Below are 20801 nucleotides of genomic sequence, written 5' to 3'. Positions count from 1 at the left end.
CAGAAGTTAAAACTGATTAAAAAGAGGGGGTCTTAAAATGAATTAATCTTCCAGAAGTATGTTTCCTTCAAATTGTTAAAGTTTATATCATTCTGTTTATATGAGAAAGTTATATGTATAAACAGGTACTTATCCAGTATTATTTTATTCAGGTTTTCCTCCTTGATTTTAATCTTGAAAATATTCAGAAGTCTGATTTATAAAGTGCTAGGTTCATTGCTTTAAACTAAGGCTATTAATTTTTTTTTAAGAAATGTCAAGGAATCAATGTATTTTAAGATTCTGTTTTTTGTAATGAAGATTGATATTAAGAATTTTTTCAGAAAGATTTTAAAATTTCTGTACTGTATTTTCACTCGAAAGTTTTATCTCGTGTCCATTGTAGCACAATTAAAATGCAAAAATATAACAGGAATTGAACCAATTTTACATAAATATCCAATGAAATCATTTTAAAGGTCAGGTGTTTTTCTAATTTCTGATGCAGAATGATTCAGTGATTTTAATAGAAAAAAAAAGAAACTAATGTTATTTATACATTCACAATGTTTGATAATCCCATATACTTAAAACCATAACATCTGACTCTTAGTTTTGAAAACGAAACATTCCATTAATGGCAAATCAAGGGTGCAATGCCACTTTATAGTTACAATAGCTTTATAGTGGTATAGGTAAATGAAATTTTATGCATTCTAAATCTTTGTTTAATCATTCCATCTGACTAGTGATTAATTAATGAAAAATTGTACAAGTATAATTCTGTAAAAGGATATTTTTAGGTCATTGTCAAATTCAAAAGAATCAGTTCTTACAGAATTTTTTTTCTGTGTGTTTGATGGAAAGATTTTTGCTTTTTAAAAAAGTTTTTATTGGAAACCCTAATTGTTATATGTCTAAAACTGTGTGGAGAATTATATAATCATATGAAAAGTATGTAGGGAATATAAAATAGTAATAAAATGTAGAAAATGAAAACAGGTGTTAAAGATTTTTTTATTACATAAATTTGTTATTCGACCCATTGCCCGCGTGGCACAGTGGTTAGAGCGTCTGCTCTGCTGAGTCGCAAAGTAAGGAGTCGATCCTTACATGGCAGGTTCGAATTCCTACTGTGGGCCCTGGAGACCGGTCCTTTGGATTAGACTGTATCAACCGAGGTCCCGTGTCGCAGTAGGTGCTGGCACAAAAAAGATCCCTCTCTGCTCAGTGGCCCTTAGTGCCGAGTATAGGACAAAATTTGTAGCTCTCTGCAAGTGGTGGCGTCTCCATATGAAAAATTCTCGAGAGGGACGTTAAACAACACAATCAATTAATCAATCAATCATACGACCCAAAAATTCACCATCCATCCATTTGCTGATTATTCTCAACAACAAAGGTTTGGTTTCCATGCTTACTTTTAACAACTGTCGGTCTTGGAATTCTTCGATAAGAAAAAAAATAGACGTCTTTTGGACAAGCAGCCATAGTTCATTGATTATGTAACATGAAAATATTTGTATTCAAATATCTTGATTAGTTTCTTAATTTATTTTTACCCAATACATGTAGACATTTAAATTAAGGTCATTAGGAAGGTCAAACAAAAGTAATAAGCATTGGTCAATTCTGACTAAATGATGCATCAGTGTATAAGCTTTAATAAAAATATCTTGAATAGTTTCTTTGAAACTGGCCTAGACAAAAATTTGAGAAAATAAGGAAAGGTTAAGGTCAAAAAGTGTCGAAGTTGATAAAAGCTTTCCTCAATTTGTATGAGCACATTTGTACAAAAATATCTTACTTGTTTCTTTAAAACTTAGCTAGACGCTATTTTGAGAAAAAGTGAGGGCAAGGTTAATTGAAAGGTCAAGGTTAAAAATATTAATGCAACTGAGAAGCTCTCATCAATATGTATAAGCATATGAAGGTATGATCATGCTTGCACATTTATAAGTACACTTTGAGCATGTGAAAGGAATGCGTACGATGTTTCATTGTTAAACTCATTTATTTATTGTGCAAAAACAAAATACAAAGCTATAGTGTTTATCATGTGACATTGAGAATACAATGTATAACATAACCATAATCATTTTAATAAATATCTTTCTTGCATGGTCTATGAGCAAATATTTTACATTTTTAAATGAATGTTATTCATAAGCTAAAATAAGCATATCAAAAGAAAAAAAAAATCATGTTTTTGATATTTTTTGATAAGTACTAGTACGTGACTGTTAATACTACATGTATAAAGTAATGTTTCTACAAATCCGCTTAATCAATAATCACTTGATATAATCCCTTTATATTTTCAAAAAATAAGTCAGGAGAGAGTTCCATGAAAGAACTACAAATATCTCTCCTGAAAAAAGGAGAAAAAACCCATTTTTCTCATTTTCCTAAAACGCTGTTTAATTGACCTTTAGTAAAAATCATGAAACAGCTCTGGTCATGTGAAATCTTTGTTTGTAGAAGGAACAGGTGAACATTTTCTACCAGTGAATTTGAACTTTCATTCAAGAAAAAAAGGCATTCTTGGGTTAATGTAATCTTTTGCCCTTGCAATGTTTCTTCTTTATGAAGTTACTGACCGGGAAATATTGCACGAACGGACAGGTAGACAAGGTGATTCCTGTTCAACTTTAAAATTGGTTGGAATATAAAAATATTTTTAATCAAAGTAAATAAAACGCCTTTTTTTAACCAGATATTTAAAAATAATAATATTTTGATATATGCTTGTGTGTTTGTTTCTCTCTTTTTTTTTTTTCGAGTATACTCTTTTAAAATTCCTTCTACAGTGTAATACACATTGTCAGTATAAGGGCTGAGAGCATTGTGAACACAGACTGGATTTTCACTAGATCCGCCCCACTGTCACAAATGGTCAGTGGAGCTTTGGACGCCTCGTCCTTAATCACCGGGGAATAGACCTTCTCCCAAAATGTTGTCTTGCCCTTTACCACTGTTGCTCTGAAATTAGATGTCAGCAAGTCTATGTAATATATTTTAAACAATATTATAATTGTCAAGTTCCATACCATCAGGTTATACGCACAACATAGGTTTTATATTATTGCTTATTTTATGTAATTAAACCATGTTATAAATACAACTTTGGTCAGGTTTAAAGTCATAGTTTTAATGCTAACACGAATACACGGATCCTTATGTGTATGTAAGATCTAAAATTATATAAATAAAAATATTTTCTCTCTCTCTCTCTCTCTCTATCTCCATTCTATCTGTCTCTCTTTCGAAGTTAATCGTCGTTACCTGAAGACGAGATGACCAACAGGCGATGAGAAATCAGCTTTCCAGTAGAACACTTTACTCTCTATCTTGGAGTGATTCATGTGTACCACTGCACTCTAGTCAAAATAAAACGGAACAATTATTAACCATTAGATCATAAATACTTAATCTTTAAATCAATAATAATAATAATAAAAAAGAGAGATGTGTTTTGTGAAACAATGATGCCCCCAAAGATTAAGTTTTCTAAAATGCAAGTCAAGGCCTAGTTATCGAAAATATTAGTACCTAAAGAAGGGTCTTGTCACAAGGAATACATATTTTAAATATGGTTCAAAAAATGTTTGGATACCAATTGAAATCAAAGCCCATATCAAAACAAAATAGAATACACAATTAAAACATCAAAGGTGGATCAGGTACCATGGAGGAGTGAGCATCCAACTGTTAAAACCTTATGGCCTTGTCATATATTGGTACGCAAAAATCTTGTCGTTCAATTCAACTAACAAACCTGTTAAATATTAAAGCATTTGACTCAATTATAAATTTTATTTGCTGACAAGGTCATTGTATCGACCAAAGAACCTACGAAATGATGAATTTAAACGAGACTGCTGATATTCTTGTTTCATCAACTTGTTGGTAAATAATTTGCCTCGTTTTAGAAATTGTTCACACGTAGAGCATGCTCTTGCGTATCGAATCAACTGAGATATATAATCGTCATAAACCATTTTATAAATTGTTTCTTTGTCAATTTCATTCACGTTTCATCGCTTCATCTGATTGCTGCATTTTTTGGTCCTCTGACTAAAAGTAGTTGACTTAATTAATTCCCCCAAACCACTTCTTTTATCAAATAGTAAATCAAAATGAGTTTTTTAGTTTACTTGTATAGATTTTTTTAAGCAGTGTATAAAAAATCTATACACGTGACTTACTTTTCAAAAAAAGAAGTGGGTTTTATTTGAAATTGATTTGGTCAACTTCTTTTAGTCAGAGGGTCAGGGTAACAGCGATATGTAAAATGAAATTTTAGTGTATGAGTATTGATGAAAAAAAATATACCTCATATCTTTAATTTATGGTGAAATAAAAAATTATTGATTTTTCTATTCACCATATCGAAATTTCGTTATATTATGATTATCGACATAATATTCATTTCTGAAAAAAAAGAATCGCCTCATACTATTTTCCATTTGAATCTAGTTGATTGCTATTGATGAAAATCAATGTTGAGAACATTCTTTAAATACGAGGATTCGATCAAAAAGTTCGCAAGCTATATTCCTAAAACAATTGAAATAAGGTTTCAGTGTTCATTATACTTTAAAGTAGTCCTCTCCTATTTAAAAGAACATCTGCCGATCACGTAATCCAGGCAGACATGACATGTTTCGTACCATTCTGTTCACAGAAGCTTTACCCTCCAATTGATTTAAAAAAAACAAAACAAGAAAGACTGAAGAGTCCATGTGTCAGAAATGGCCTAATCTTGGAGATGGGATGGGCGGTAAAGGATATCCTTTCATTGACCATTAAAACCATCTCACTTTTTCACTAAAATATAGAATAAGCCTCCATCAAATTACTGTATGATTTTTATTCGAATTTCTTTTTTACCGAGGGTAAGGCTTTTTTTGCGATCATTTATTTTAATCTGTTGCTAATAGACAAGGAGACTGTAAGGAGTATATGATACTTTCTCGCACGCGAATAAAATTTGGTTTACAGTATTTCAAAGTAAGCATTTTTTTTAATACAATATTAGTGTGATATTCAATTATTTTTCTATCAAGTGCTCTTTATCACATTGAATAACTAAGTTCACTTTTATTCCTCAGCTTGCCTTCACTGGGCAACAGAACAACGTCATTTTTAAGCTTGTGCATAAACAAATATTATTACTAAGTATATGATACTGCGACGGAATTTACATTTTTTTAGTATCAGTGTCAAGAATATCAATTCTTTTATTAATTAATTATATTTTAACCCTAGTAGGTATTTAAATCAAGGTCTGATAAAAATCAAGACCATAGAGTTGATTGTTACTATGTAAATTCCTTTCACCACGGAGGCCATTTTGGATTTACAGGTAAGAACCTATTCCATTTTTCAATTTAAACATTCGATTTGATTCATTTCTGAAAACTTTTCTTTTTGTGTATCATTACGTTACTTTTACTTTAGAAATTCTAAGCTTAAAATATTCTGACTTTAACTGTTTTCATTCTTTTCATTTGGTCTTTATTTCCGCATTTACAACTTTTTTTCCTTGCTTTCAAACATCTTGCATCTACATTTTAAAATCAACCAGAAAATATTTAGAGTGCTCTTTAAGAGATAATACTGTTTCAATATTAAATTTGCCCATTTGCAACAAGTGTGAAAGGAGCTAAAATACAATTTTAAGGTTAATATCCCTTTGATATGTACCATAATATAGGCAACTCTTTCATTTCTGAATTTTTTAAACAAATATCGTTTACCATTTTCTTATGCCAAAATTTTTAAAATTTGAGATATTTCTATCCCTTAACATGTAGGCTTAATTATTTTAATTGTTACAGTAAAAATAAAAAAAAATCTATTTTTATTTGCCAGTTTGTTAATTTGAAATATTTCTATCCCTTAACGTTTTATAATCAATTCATCTATATTTTTTTTCTAATGTGAATATATTGAAACTATAATAAATATTATTTTCATGTTTACCTCATACATGTATCTCTATTTTATGGTGAGATGAAAAAATATTTATTTTTCTTTCCTGTAACCTTATCAAATTTTCTTCATTTTAATGAAAATTGCAAAATTTGCGTCTCGCTAAAACTTTCACTTATACGGCTTTTTCCGTACGAACCTAGTGTTTTTGTTGATAAAGTACAGTGAAATTGGTGCATTATGGATATATATAGTTGACGCCTTCTTTTTAACTTATAAACAAATAAAGGTTTCAGCGTTCATTATACTTGTATTTTTAAAAGATTTAATAGTTATATTAGTATTAAGATATTCAACAATTTTTCTAGCAGTAATTCAGGCAGTCACGTGACATACTCCATATCATTCTGTTCACAGAAGCTGAAAATATTTTTCCAAGTCTTATATTTTTTACCATGCAATTTATTTTTTATAACAAGAACAACTGTCAATTTAACCATCTCTCTTCTTATAGCTGATTGAAGTTTTTCATAAAAATTGTTAATCCACCTTTGTCTATAGACTCTTTTAATTGACGAGGATTTTCCACATTACTTTTTAATCTTGTCAGAAAGATTTAAAGTCTAAAGTAAACGATATTTTAGGGATTTAATAATTATATTAGTGTTAAGATATTCAACTACATGTATTTTTCTAACTGTAACTTGGCGATCTTTCATCACAACTTCTATTTTGTATTGTTTAAAGGACTTTGATATTGCAACAGAACAAACGTTATTTTTAAGAATATCCTTCTTCACTAAAACAACCAATCCATTTTATGATTGAACTTTTGGAAAATCTTTTGTCTTCATAAACCTTATACAAATTATTATATGATACTGCTAAGGAATTTCAAAGTTACATCATGTACATGCTTTTAATTAAGTATCAGTGTCAAGAATATCAATTACTTTTATTAATTAATTATAGTCAAACCCTGGATGGTATTTAAATCATAACCTGATAGATGTTTGAAAGCTAGAATCACGACCAGAGATTTGATTGTTAAATTCCTTTCACCGCGGAGGACGTATTGAATTTGCTTATTCCATTTTACAATTTAACTTAAGCATTCATTCAATTTGATTCATTTCTGAAAACTGCATCCAGTTGTATATCATTACGTTACTGTAACTTTAAAACAACCAAAGCTTGAAATATTTAGACTGTATTTAATTTATTGCTTATTAATTTTTATCCTGTTTTCAATTGTTTTCATTCTTTCTTTATTTTCGCATAAACAGTGTTTTCCTTGCTTTTAAGCACTATTATTTTAAATTAATTCAACCAGAGTTCTTTTAAAGAGATAATATCATTTCTATGTTAAGTTCGCCTATTTGCAACAAGGGTGAAAGTAGGTAAAGAACAGTTAAATTTTCCTGTTAACAACATTCTTAAAATAATTTTGATCGATAGTATTCTTTAATATGCAGGCTGTCATCGAGTGACAGAGGACTATGTCATCCTCAATGTTTTTTTAAATTCTTCGATGTTTCATTTCATGAATTTATGTTTTACTTTCACTCCTACTATATTTTATTATACAAGGACTAGTAATCAACCATTTTGATTCCACAGCTTATCTTCATCAACTGACTAATATACACAATATGGATCCCCGTTACAGTGCCCAAGACATCCTTCTCTGTGACCTATGTCAAACAGCTGCATTACAGAGTCATTGTGAACGTTGTCATATAAACCTCTGTGTAGTCTGTGTTAGAAAACATCTCTCTAATTCACCCCAAAGACACCATGTTGTACCATACAAACACAGAACATCTCCAAACTTCCCAAAATGTCCAAACCATACTCAGGAACATTGTGAACGATATTGTGAAAAATGTGACATTCCTGTCTGTATAATTTGTGTCTACTCTGGAAAACATAAAGGACATGATTTACCTGATACTGTGCAGAAACTGAATTCAAAAACAAAGGATTTAGAAAAAGACTTGATAGAACTAAAGAAAAGAATCTTTCCTGCATATCAAGAAATTGCATCAGATTTACACTCTGAAAAAGAAAACTTGGAAAAACAGTATGATAAACTTACAACAGTTGTCACCAAGCGAGGAGAAGACTGGCACAAAGAAATTGACATCATTGTCAACAAACAAAAATCTGGGATTGATGAGATGGAAAAAGTACACCTGGGCGCTTTAAAGACAAAAGAAAGAGAAATAGAAAACATTATTTATGAAATTATACAGTGTATCCTTAAAATGAAGAAAATACTGAATTCAAATGATGTCTCCCTAATCTCTGCTTACAAATCCAGGAATGCTGAATTCAGAAGTTTACCACCGAAAGTCAATGTTGCATTACCAAGTTTCTTTCCTCGTCATATCAACCAAGAACGACTTCGTCAAATGTTTGGTTTTCTGTCATCATTATCCATTACAAAAGACAAGCGTGGCTACACAATGAAAGCACTAGAAGCTGTTTCGGCATCCTTTCCTCCAATCAAACCACTGCTTGATGAACCAGTGCTCATCGCAACCATTAACACCGAGTATGCTGAAATAAAGAGCGTTACCTGTCTCAATGATGAAAGAATCTGGGTATGTGGGAATGATAGTATTATAAAACTCTATAACCTTCGGAACAAACTACTTAATCTAATCAGAACCAAGTCAGGAAACTATCCATGTGACATAGCAGTGACAAGGAATGGAGATCTAGTTTATACCGAGTCAGTAATAAGAATTGTAAACATAGTGAAGAATAGAGAGATAGAGGTAGTCGCAAGGCTACACGACTGGGAACCTCACGTTGTCTGTAGTACCTACTCTGGTGACCTCTTTGTTATTATGGAAAGTGATGATGAAGAACAATCAAAAGTTGTCCGTTACTCTGGCTCTATAGAGAAACAGACCATTCAGTTTGATAAAAAAGGTAACGCCTTGTACTCAATAGGTTTCTATAAATACATCACAGAGAACAGGAACCTTGATATTTGTGTTGCTGACCATGGAACCAAAGCTGTAGTGGTTGTCAATCAAGCAGGAAAACTCCGATTTAGATACACTGGTCATCCCTCTACTTCCAAGAAATCGTTTATGCCACTGGGCATCACGACAGACAGCCAATGTCATATTCTGATAGCAGACAATGTCAACGACTGTATCCACATCCTAGATCGGGATGGACAGTTCCTTCGTTACATTGACAGCTGTGGTTTACGTAATCCGCGGTGTTTATGTGTAGACACCAGAGACAACCTCTTTGTGGCTGAGTTTGGCAGTGGTAAAGTAAAGAAAATCAAATACGTGTAATGGATTCAATCACCAGGCATTATATGAGTATTTCCATATTAAATTAAACCATCACTATCAACAGAATAAACAAATAGATGAGAATCTGTTGTTCAAAAACAAGAGATTTGGAAAACTCTTTTATAAAGTAATTGAAAATAGCTAGCTAATCTACTAATCTAGTACCCAGCACCACACCAAAAAATATATATATGTTTACATGCCCCTGTAAATAATTTGATCTTCTCTACTCAATATATAGCCATTTAGATTATACACATTCAACAAAATCCCTCAATGTTATAGCAAACTTTTTTCCTCAGGAAAAAATATTCAAAACCTGCCTGAGAGAAAGAAGACACTCGCTTTTGTCTTTAACTCGACATTTGATATATCACTGACGTACATGTATCAATTAGCAATAGTTCTGAATATTTTATCATATATATTAACTAGAAATATCCCTGTGAGCTAAATAAAAAAAAGATACCACATCATTTGACAAATTCCTTTTATATTAAGATATTTTACAAGAAAAAGACAATAATGGTAATCTAACAACAACTTAAACTTTTTGATAAAAATGATGAATGCAACTATTCAATCGTCAACGTTCCTTACATATGCAGCAATAAACCCTTATCATCTGCTATTGGGGTTTACATCTCTCGGTTGATTAGAAATCGGAAGAATCTTCGAACAATTTCCAAAAACGAGGAATCTATTGACAAACAAGTTGATGAAACAAGGATTTCAACAATCTCATTTCTCTATTTGTTCTGTTCTGTATTTAAACAATGACTTTGTCAACAATCCAATCTGACATTTAGTCGAATGTAGACTGATGGTTTTTATGCTGTTTAGCTATTGTTTATACACTGATTTGTCTATATAGTAGAATGATTTTTGTGTTTCTTTCCTGATCTTTCCTATCATGACAATACGCACACGGCAGGGTAACCGATCAACTGGGGTTGTTTTTTTCCTAAATGGCACCTGATCCCACATTCACATGTTGTCTACTTTATATTGACTAAGGCAAAAAAACATATCAATTTGCTTGATGTTACTTTTAAATATGTTCTATTCTAATGCATTTTGAATAAAAAAAATTATTTATTTTTTACTCTTCACAATAACATATCAAATTTCAATACATAACATTAAGAGCTACTTGGGTTGTTTCGGTCTAATTCAGGGTATTTTGATATCCTGGCATGTTGTATTTTTGACTTATGTGTTATACATGCACTAGACTAAGTATGTTAATTGCAATGATTTATTGCAAACTTTAAATTTGGGAGGTGCGGGCAGTAGAGAAAACTTTGTATCTGTTAATGAAATACTAGTAGTATAACCAAATTGAAGTTTTGTTTCTACTTTGTTTATTTGCAACAATATACATACTAGGAGATGTGGATTTTAGCCTCTTGTATTTCTAACTAGTTCTTTTAGTATGTATTGGGTGATAATTTCTGTATGCATAATGAAAATGAGGTCCAATAAGTAAACAATACTATGGTATAAATGCCAAAAATTACGTTTTCTTTAAATTGGCCTTGCAGGGGGAAATCATTTCTTGACCTTTATTTCGACTGATCATGAATGATCAAGATGTCATTAAATAGGACTACAGGATCTTTCTGTTCATTTGGTTAGCTCCTATGATTAGAAGTCTGTAGAGTCTACATCAATTTTAAAATTTAGTTTCACATAAAATATTGCATGTTTGTTAACTTTCAGAATCTTTTTTTTAATTGTTAATGTGTATGTGTAAACCAGTTAATTTGAAGAATATGACAAGAATATGATAATATGAATACCTTCACATTACTCTCACAGTCCATTGTTGTCAGAAATTGGTCCCCCGCCATGACAGAGAACATGCCGTGACTCTTGGTGGGATCATTCACATTGCAGGCAATTCTGCGCGCTTGGAGCATCATTCCCTCAAAATACGTCACATCGTGTAGGCCAGTAGAATTCACCGTTACTAAAAAAGATGTCAAAAGCATAAGCTGCAATAAAATACGTCACATCGTGTAGGCCAGTAGAATTCACCGTTACTAAAAATAGATGTCAATAAACATAAGCTGCAATAAAATACATCACATTCTGTAGGCCAGTCGAATTCAGCGTTTCTAAAAAAAGATGTCAGTAAATATAAGCTGTAACAATACGTCACATCATGTGGGCGAGTCGAATTCACCGTTACTAAGAAGATGTTACTTAGCATAAGCTGCAATGAAATACGTCACATCGTGTACAGGCCAGTCGAATTCACCGTTGCTAAAAAAAAGATGTCAATAAACAATAAGTTGCAATAAAATATGTCACATCGTGACCTGACGTTGTGTTTTTCTTATTAAACTTAAAGAAATTCTAATGCAAAAGTCAAAATGAATTGGGCAATTAGTGTAAAAAATTGTTCTTGATAAAATTTGATTATCAAAATTTTTGATTGCAGTTGCGACATTACTTTTTCGATTAACTCTCGTACATTAAGTTCAAATGCATTTTAAAATAGCAATGCACAATTGAAGAAAAAAAAAGAATTTTACTGTCTTACTCTCGATGACATCATTCGGCTTGTATGTCGTTGCGTTGACCAATATTTCATATGGAGAGACACTTGTTTGTGAATTGACCCCATGACCTTTTGGAAACATTCTTGCGCATGCCCCTAGTGGAGGTCCATAAGAATAGGATGTCACTTCCGGTGTGAACGCCAAGGAGATCAGACAAATCAAACTCCACATCGTGACTTAAAGTCTGCTAAAAATAAATATGTACGTATTATTACTTTAAGAAATAAAGAAAAAAAGATCAAAACATATTTGCAATGTGTGGTGAAGGGACAGATACTGGCATATCTATTGAAAAACGGCTGAGTAGAGATTTTTATTTTAGAGATTCTATTTTAGAGAATATTTCTCGGAAAAAAAAAATAAAACCGCCACAATCTGCTGCTGCATTTCATCCGTCACATACACCCAAAAATTTGAAGTTTCAAAAACTTTAAAGGGAACGTTTGGTCAAAATTATACATAAAACTGTACCTCTCATATAAAAAGAAAGCTGCATCTTACAACATTGCACTGCTGATAACAGCTAGCAGATAAATTCAATTTTTATAGCTTATAATTGGTGCAGCATGGTGAAAACCTTATCATGGCCGCTGCTGACGTAGTGTAGACATGTATAGAGTCAATGTGTTTATGACTGCAGAGAAATAAAATTCCTTACATCAGAAATAAACTAATTCAAGCAATTGTTTATGTATAGGAGATAGATTTACATCCTTCTTGGACACATTTGAACTTTAAAAAGTTTGAATTACAATCAAATAAAATATACAACCTTTGCAGCTAAGTTTTTAATTAAAGTTAAATCCCGGCCAGTTTATGACTTTTTATTATTAATTCCTTCTTTTATTTTCCTGAATTCTGAAACACTAGAAGCATATTAGAATGTGAAATTATATTTCCTTTATTTAAATTCAGATTCAAAATGATATCACAAGCACTTAATTTGCACAATTTCACGATGTGATTCCAACATGATAATGTTTACACTTAGAGCCAATGTCTCCCCGAAGACATCATAAAAGTGAGGATTGTGGGAAATATTTAGCAAGCGCGATAACTTTATCTCTCAACATGGCAGCCTCCAGCAGCCAGTGAACTCATAACTTTGGTGTCTTATTACTTTATAATCAAGTAAAAACAAATGGCAGTATCAGGTAAAATTCATTAATGACCATTCAATGAATGAAATATCAAAAAGTTATTCTAGACCCGACGTTTCCTTCAAGATGAAATTAAATTTTTAATATATTTTTGTGTGAAATGCTGTCATGTTGTAAATTTTGAATTTACCGGGTGGCAGTGAATACAAAGTTTACAACATGACATGTTGTAAATTTTGTATTTATTGCCACCCGGTACATTCAGAATTTACAACATGACAATGCTATTAAAATATATAAGTCGTGATATTATACAGAAAATATTAACTTCAAATCTGTGTCCATGCACCTTTAACGCAATGAAAGTAAAATTGCCAAAGTTTTAAATTCTCTTAATCAATCCGTTTAATGAAAATTTGCCCACTTGTGATATCAGTCGACTTTGATCTGAAAAACGAACTTGGGTGCCTTGTGGGAAAGCTATTTTTTGGTACTATAATTTAAATTAAGCATTGCTTTACAGATCTGGAAGGAAATATTCTAAAGTTTTTGGTAAGAATATAACTATACATTTTAGCACAAATTTATTATTTATGTACCTTTAAAACTATTTCTTATAAAGCTACTTTAAAAGAATACAACACTTCCAATGTTTTCCTGGGCAGTCCAAAATTTCTCGACCGCTATGACGTTTTTTAAACGTCATATAAGATTATCTTTTATCAACTATCGCAAACAAATAAGCCTAATAGCAAGATAATAAAATATCCAATGGTAAAAGATAAAAGAAAACATTTTCTGGTAAAATGCGTTTTGTCAACCCAGCAAACCAAACTGTTTGTCTTCAGCCTTTTGATTTCAGGCAAACAGTTAATTGTTTCTTGACCCAGATAAAACGCATTGAATTGCCTTTGAATCTAATCATTTATTGCATAATATTGTAATGCATTTTTAATCATCTCTCTTCAATTTAGCATAATCAGAGGGAAAAATAGCAAGCTTGAGAAAGCAATGATGACGCGCAAAATCTAGTTGGTCTCACACGAATCCTCTAGGTCACACAAGAAAAAAATTCGGTCACACATTACTGGCGGAGGTCATACGTCCTTTAGGTATATACACACTCCTATCAGTAATTATTGTTATAAAACAAACTATAAAATTAGTACTTCAATAGTAGCACCGAAGTGGCAAATAACTCGGGGTGTTCAGTTTTACTTTATTGTGTCCCTGGTCAGGAATTTTGTAATGTGGACAATATAAAATTTATCACATCAGATTTGACAAAAGATCAAGCAAACAAACACTGAGTCGTGTTGTCTTTATAACATATCTTGGAGGAAATTATCTTGATATATATTGATTAAAGAACCATTCAGTTCTAGTGTCTAAATTCACTTGTGAGAGTCCCTGTCTTTATACCGAACTTAATTGTTCTTGAGTAAGCCTTTGAACCTTCGTAGCGTAATTATATAATATGCATATGTCTCAAGTCTCCATACTATAATCAGAAAGGTAACTTGTGTTTATAATAGCCAGTACAGGTGTGTTTAACCTCACACCTCAAAAAGTAAATTAAATTTAATCAAGTCTAACAATTCAAAAGGTCAGTTTGAAATGTATAAATGATTTTTTCATCTACATCCTGAAGGATTCTGAAAACTGCAAGACCTCAGTTTTCATTTAAAAGGAAAAGAAAATTACGTTTAAACTAGCAGTTTTGCAGAGAAAGTGGCGTTTATACTACCTGAAAGAAGAGCAATTCGGGAACACTTTCCAATGAAAATTTTTCATTGAACATTTACACATATAATACAGGTTTGCTAATTAAGAAGTTTTCAGAATGTATGAATATGAGCGTCAACTCCATAAAAGTGACCGTTATCTTGTGTGTTCTAAGTTCCACTACTTTGCGATTTTAGAATTATATCAATTTTGCTGAGTTAGAGAATAAGTCACGTTTTTTATTTACTTTATCATCGATTCGAAGTCGCAGGCAATTTTAGTAATTTAATTTACTCATGTTACAAATTGTACCAGGTACTATCTCGCATGAAAAATTAAGTAAATCTTAAGTAAAATCTAATGACTCAATGCAAACTTTCCTCATGATCAAACTTTACGACTTAGGATTATCATATTGCTTACATCTATGTCCTATTCGGGAAATCATCCAATTTTATAGTTATGTATTGCAGGATATAATTTTGTTAAAAAAGAGGCCGATTTGCCACATTGCAAAACTTAAAAATTTGGCTGGGAAAAAACACAAATCAATCTAGTACAAAAAAGTTTAAAGTTATATAAAAGTGTTTCGGGAGAGGTGGTGATTTGAACAAAACTGAATTTATACGCCATGCCCGAGGATGCTTCTAAGGAAATAATAATTAATTTATAATGGATTTGATGTTCTTGATGAGAATTTTTTTATTAATATACAGCATCCTTCACATTCCTTTGTATAATTTTGTTTCTCTGTTATGACACCTCTTTACCCAAAGGGGGTGATGGGGCCATGATTTGAATCTATACTACATGAGGATGTTTCTTCATCAATATGACCAATCACTGGTTTTGTTGTTCTTGAGAAGAAGAGTTTTTAAAGATTTGCCCTTTGCATTCATTGTAAAAGCTCATCGTAGCCCCATCCAGATTAAATTCTATACACCTGAGAATGTTCCCATATTAATATGAGTAAACAAAGTAGCTGAGAAGATTTTTAAAGTTTTTCCCCAATGTATTACTATGTATTAATTGCCCATTGTGGTCTAATCCTTACCCGTGGTTCATAACTTGAACAAAATCTACACTATCTGAGGATAATTCCACACAAGTTTTTTATTTTCAAGTACAGTGTTTTTTTTTAACATACCATTATTTTTTCATGAATTCTTAATTATCTCCCTTTTTGAAGAAGACGTGGCCAAACAAAACCTAAGGATAAGTGGCAAGTTTGGCTGAAATTAGGCAGGTGGCTCTTGAGAAGAAGATGAAAAGTGAGAAAGTTAACATGCAGACCGACTATAAAACGCCATACAAAATTTGATTTAAAAAGCTCACTTGAGTCTTCGGCTCAGGTGAGCTAATAAAAGGGACACAAGATTGTTTAAATACTTGTGACCAAAAATGTAAAAATGCCAGTTTAAAATCGATAATTTTCGAGGTAATAATCCACATATACGGTCAATTTTATACTTTTACGCTTTATCATTATAAATAATTGAAGGTTTTTTTATGTTGTTAAACCCCCTCCGATTACCTCTGTTTTCTACATTTATTTAATAGTAACAGGTTCCCATAATAAAAACGTAGCTTATGGCTTATAATTGAATTATTAAAGTATACCCCTAACATATAAATAAGTAATAAAGTTTGGATCGTTACGAATTTGCCATGCAGGCATGCTCAAGAAGTTGCCCGCATCACGTCCGCATCCTTGCTTATAGTCATTCTTGAATAGAAAAGAAATCTTACGATAAAATGCCTGAGAATCCTGAGAAGCAAGTTAGGTGAACTTGATTGAGGACGTACCGGTGTAGTGCAGTAATTGCGCGCTTTCTGAAATCTTGTAATGCATGTCAGATAAACGAAGGTGACATTCTGGTCATGATGGGAAAAACTCAAACAAATCGGAAGACAATTGTGTGAGCACTATAGCAACCACTAATGATATAACGAAGTTTAATGATTAGAAATATCACTAAACGTTGCAATGTATCGCTTAGTGTTATACATCATTGCATTAATAGGTGACATGTTCATCCGCTTGATGATGTAATTCTTTCATTAAGCGGCGATTTAGCATTAGTGGTTGTAAAGGTCAAACATTAGTACAGTAATTTATGGCATTAAACGTTGCAGTTGCAACGCTTAATGATATTTGTATCATTAAGCGGCGTTATATCATTAGCGGCTGCAACATTGTAGAGGACGAACAGAGAGAGTGGCGTTGGGGGAGACCTTCATACAAGGTGATTAAGTGAGGGGTATTTCAGCTTCGTTGTGTTTTTCCCTTCAAACCCATGATTATTACTACCTATACATATAGGTTAACTGCAAATGTACTACTAGATAAAGTCGAATAAGATGTACAGAGATTTCTAATTGATTCTTTTTAATCTTAATCTTCTTAATCAATTCTAAACCAATCTAACAGAAAATGAAGACAAGTGGTCCTTAGGTAAGAGTGGTTCATGTTCAAACCAGAGGCCATGATATTCACAAATTTGAAAGAGGCACCAGTGCTCATTATAACTATACATTCAGTTGGGATAGTTAAGCAGAGTAAGGAGAAAATACATTTCAACTAATCAGTTTTATTCAGCAAAAGACGTTACTCACTAGAGGCCAAACCCATAGGAAACCCTGACCCTGGGTCCACATTTTCACAATTTTTGAAAAGGCACCCTTGCTCATTACATAAATGTTTGATTGATACCAAGGAGCAGATTTCAAAGCATTAATTTATTTTCAGTATATAACTAAGCCCCCCTCCACGATACCCCTGACCCAGGGGTCTTACCTATGGACATGCAATTCACAAATCTGGAAGGACCATTGCTCATCATAGCTATATAGTTAGTTCATCTGCTTCATACCCAGGAACAGAGGAGAAAACTTTCAAAAAATCAATGCACTTCAATATTTTATTTTTATTGCTGTACACTAACATTAGAAACCCCTGACCTGGGGCCAGGCAATTTACAATTATTTACAATTTCAGAAGAGGCATCGATCCTTCCTCATTATAACTATTTGATCCATGTATGTTGTTAGTTTGTTTAATACCCGGTAGCAGAGAAGAATATTTTCAAAGAATTACTGTATTTTCACTTTATAATCAATAGAGCCCCACCCTAAAACCAGAATACCCGACACACGGGCCATGAAATTCATAATTCTAGAAGAAGCATTCCTGTTCATTATAACTATGTATTTAGTTAGTTTGTTAAATACCCAAGAGCAGGGAAGGAGATCTGCAAAGAATTTATACATTTTCGTAATATAATCAATATGGTACCCCCACAGGGGCCTGTAACATACTGTATTTGATTTTACGTAATCACTATATATACACAAAAAATCTTTTTTTGTGATTACGTAAAATCAAATACAGTATGTTACAGGCCCCTGTGGGTACCCCGCCCTAACACCAGAACCCCTTAACTAAGGGCCATGAAATTCCCAATTTTGGAAGAGGCAGTCTTGATCAATATAACCATGTACTTGGTTAGTTAATCTAACACCCAGGAACAGAGAAGAAGATTTTCAAAGAACTAATGCATTTTCACTATTTAATCTCATAACCCTGCCTTAGCACTAGAACCCCTGACACTGGGTTCATGAATTTCACAATTTTGAAGGTTAGAGGAATCAATGCTTATTACTTTCATGCCAACAGTTTGACTGCTTAATGTCGAGGAGTAAAGAAGAAGATTCTTAAAGATTGTATTAATTTTAGTGGTTTTTGTCCCACTCGTGTTGCAGAGTAGGAGCGGAAAATGCACACGACGAAGGGCGAAAACGGATAGCAATAAGTCACCTGAGTTTACTCATGTGAACTAAAAAAAATACAACCACCAAAGAAAACAAACAAGTTTTTTTTTCACAAAGTACCTGAGAATGAGACACATGCTATAACCCCCATCCCACCTGCAAATCATCAAGCCACTAAACGAATTTGTTCAGATACAATTTGCAATTCTATACTAAAAGGGTCCTCTAATATACAATGTACGTAAATGTTCTCATAAAAAAGCGGGACTCGCGGGTGTATTTTCTTGATCTTAATATGACATAAAGCTAGATAGCAACGTACCACACAAGCACATGGCCTTATTTTATTTATTATATATGTTTGCATTGTAAGTCACCGCCCACTATACCCCAACAAAAGGAACCCCAAAGCGTTCTCTTATATGCTTTTGATATCTAATATATCAAAATACATACAATACAGATATTGACTTCCTTGCACTATGTTCAAAATTCCTCATTTCTTTAACCTTCCTGTACAGCTTTTAATTCTAGTTATCGTGAAAATTTGAATGAAAAATAAAAATATCAAGTTCTCAAAAAGTAAGATTTCGTTACAATTTCACCTATTTAGTTACATGTTTTCCTGTACATTTCTGTCCTTATTGTAAAAAATAAGCAATCAACAAACAAAACCTTGCGTGAAATGAAAGACATAAAACAAAAAGATTAGTTTACCTCGAGCAGAAATAGTCACTGTTAATAAAACTTTCTTATGAATCCTGGTAATGAAAGAGTTCCCGAACCACTTACTTCTGAGTACTGATAGTTAAAAGCTTTATACATAAAACTTAAAAGGTTTCAAATTCTTGAATTTTGTTCAATCAAGTCAGACCGACTTCTTTTTTCTTAAATAGATAAAAGCTGACAGTTTGTTTACATACAGATTGAAACTATTTTGATTTTCTATCCTGAAATGTTACGTAAATTTAGGCTAAGAATTTTTTCAATCAAATATTTTATGTTTTTCTCGTTCAAGATGCGATTGGAAAAAAAAATAAAGTAACATTGCACAGTTTTATTGTCTAATGATTATTTTTATAATTTTCTAGTAAATGAAATCAAATATTAAGGAGAATTTTATACTAAACATAGTTTGCTGGTTAAATCTATAACTCACGTGAAAAAATAAAAATAAAACATATTTTACCTTGTTTAGACAGTTTCTTGACACCTTAGACCAGAGACAACCTCTCCCATTCAATAAAGTTACCCAAGGTGCATTTAAGATGATCAACGAACCTTGAAATTTACCTCTAAAGATGACTTGGGAAACATTATAATTATATGTACTGCTCTAAAATCCAGAGAGGACGTCTTTTTGAAGTGAAAAGATCCATGGGAAAATGGGGGAAAACGGTTGCTGACAAATATTCAATATTAATTTGTATTATATACAAATCAAAATCAGAATCAATGGTTCCGTGCAACTTTACTAAGATAAATGCATTTAAGTTTATATATATATATATATATATATATATATATATATATATATATATATATATATATATATATATATATATATATATTTTGAATTTTTAGCTTGCTAAATAATTTTAAAACGGAAAAGAAAAATGTTTACAACTAAAACGGTTGATAATTTATTTTATTACATAGTCTATTTATAGTCCCTATATAATCTATACAAACATAAACAGTTCATAACACTACATAGTCACTGGATTTGAGGCCGTATTCAACGGCATTGTGACGTCACAATCAAAACATCATACAACGTTGTAAACAATGGTTGCAACGGCCGCAGCGAGCTACGTATATGAGCAGAAAAAAACAATTATTCAAACCTATTTCATGATCATTTTTTAACATTTGGACTTCTTACACATAGCGAAACTCGGAAAGAAAAACACGGAGGGTACAAACACTAATCTGGAGATTTTTTTAATTTTCAACAATGGAAGATCGCAAATGAAAATGGTGTCGTCATACAGCCTTCAATGTCTTATTTATTCAAATCCCGACTATATAATAAAACAATTATGGACTCTTTGGTGTTGAATATGGTTTGTTATTCACCAGAAAAACATCCATATTGACCTCGGCTTCGCCTCGTTCAATTTGAATATTTTTCTGGTGAATAACAAACCATATTCGACACCAAAAGAGTCCATAATTGTATATTATTTGTCCATTTTTATAAGAAAACGTTAACAACTCCTAGGTAAAATTTGATATATGATTTCAACAAGAACAAGAATAAATTCTGTTTGGCACTGTTTATTAATAAAAAATTTTTTTGAGTAAACACCACTGTCTGACGAATGACATGGTTATTTATAAGTCTCCATTGATAAAGATCTTTTTACACTAAAAAATATAATGAAACAGCTACCCTCGGA

General features: G+C 32.0%; 1 protein-coding gene across 4 annotated transcripts; it reads right to left on the bottom strand.

Annotated features, from left to right (window-relative positions):
- Nucleotides 1-1577: 1577 nt before the first annotated feature.
- LOC134262121 (putative defense protein 2) lies at nt 1578-19130 on the bottom strand. 4 transcript variants are annotated; one of them, XM_062744526.1, is made up of 6 exons: nt 12576-13017; nt 12275-12437; nt 11785-11990; nt 11039-11208; nt 3265-3359; nt 1578-2961 (listed from the first exon to the last, which is right to left on the bottom strand). In XM_062744526.1, the coding sequence occupies exons 3-6, from the start codon at nt 11972-11974 to the stop codon at nt 2784-2786; spliced, it is 633 nt and encodes a 210-aa protein (XP_062600510.1). In that variant the 5' UTR covers nt 11975-11990; nt 12275-12437; nt 12576-13017; the 3' UTR covers nt 1578-2783. The 4 variants fall into 4 exon arrangements, with proteins under 4 accessions (XP_062600510.1, XP_062600519.1, XP_062600498.1 ...); XM_062744535.1 differs by lacking the exons at nt 12275-12437; nt 12576-13017 and adding an exon at nt 19117-19130 and having other exon boundaries at nt 11785-11987; XM_062744514.1 differs by lacking the exon at nt 12275-12437.
- Nucleotides 19131-20801: the final 1671 nt, after the last annotated feature.

This window comes from Saccostrea cucullata, unplaced genomic scaffold, assembly GCF_032062105.1.
Source record: "Saccostrea cucullata isolate Sc308-1 unplaced genomic scaffold, CSIRO_AGI_Scuc_v1 ctg356, whole genome shotgun sequence".
In the NCBI taxonomy this organism is placed as follows: Eukaryota; Metazoa; Mollusca; class Bivalvia; order Ostreida; family Ostreidae; genus Saccostrea; species Saccostrea cuccullata.
The sequence above is the reverse complement of the archived record's forward strand: the minus strand, read 5'-3'. Positions and strand labels throughout refer to the sequence as shown.

Bases quoted from the DNA above. Each gene is read 5' to 3' on its own strand.
- LOC134262121 (XM_062744535.1), bottom strand. From the start codon at position 11,974: ATGTGGAGTTTGATTTGTCTGATCTCCTTGGCGTTCACACCGGAAGTG. The intron at 11,209-11,784 runs GTAAGACAGTAA...CATCTTTTTTAG, and splicing joins GCCGAATGATGTCATCGAGA to TAACGGTGAATTCTACTGGC. The intron at 3,360-11,038 runs GTATTCATATTA...TATTTTGACTAG, and splicing joins ACTGTGAGAGTAATGTGAAG to AGTGCAGTGGTACACATGAA.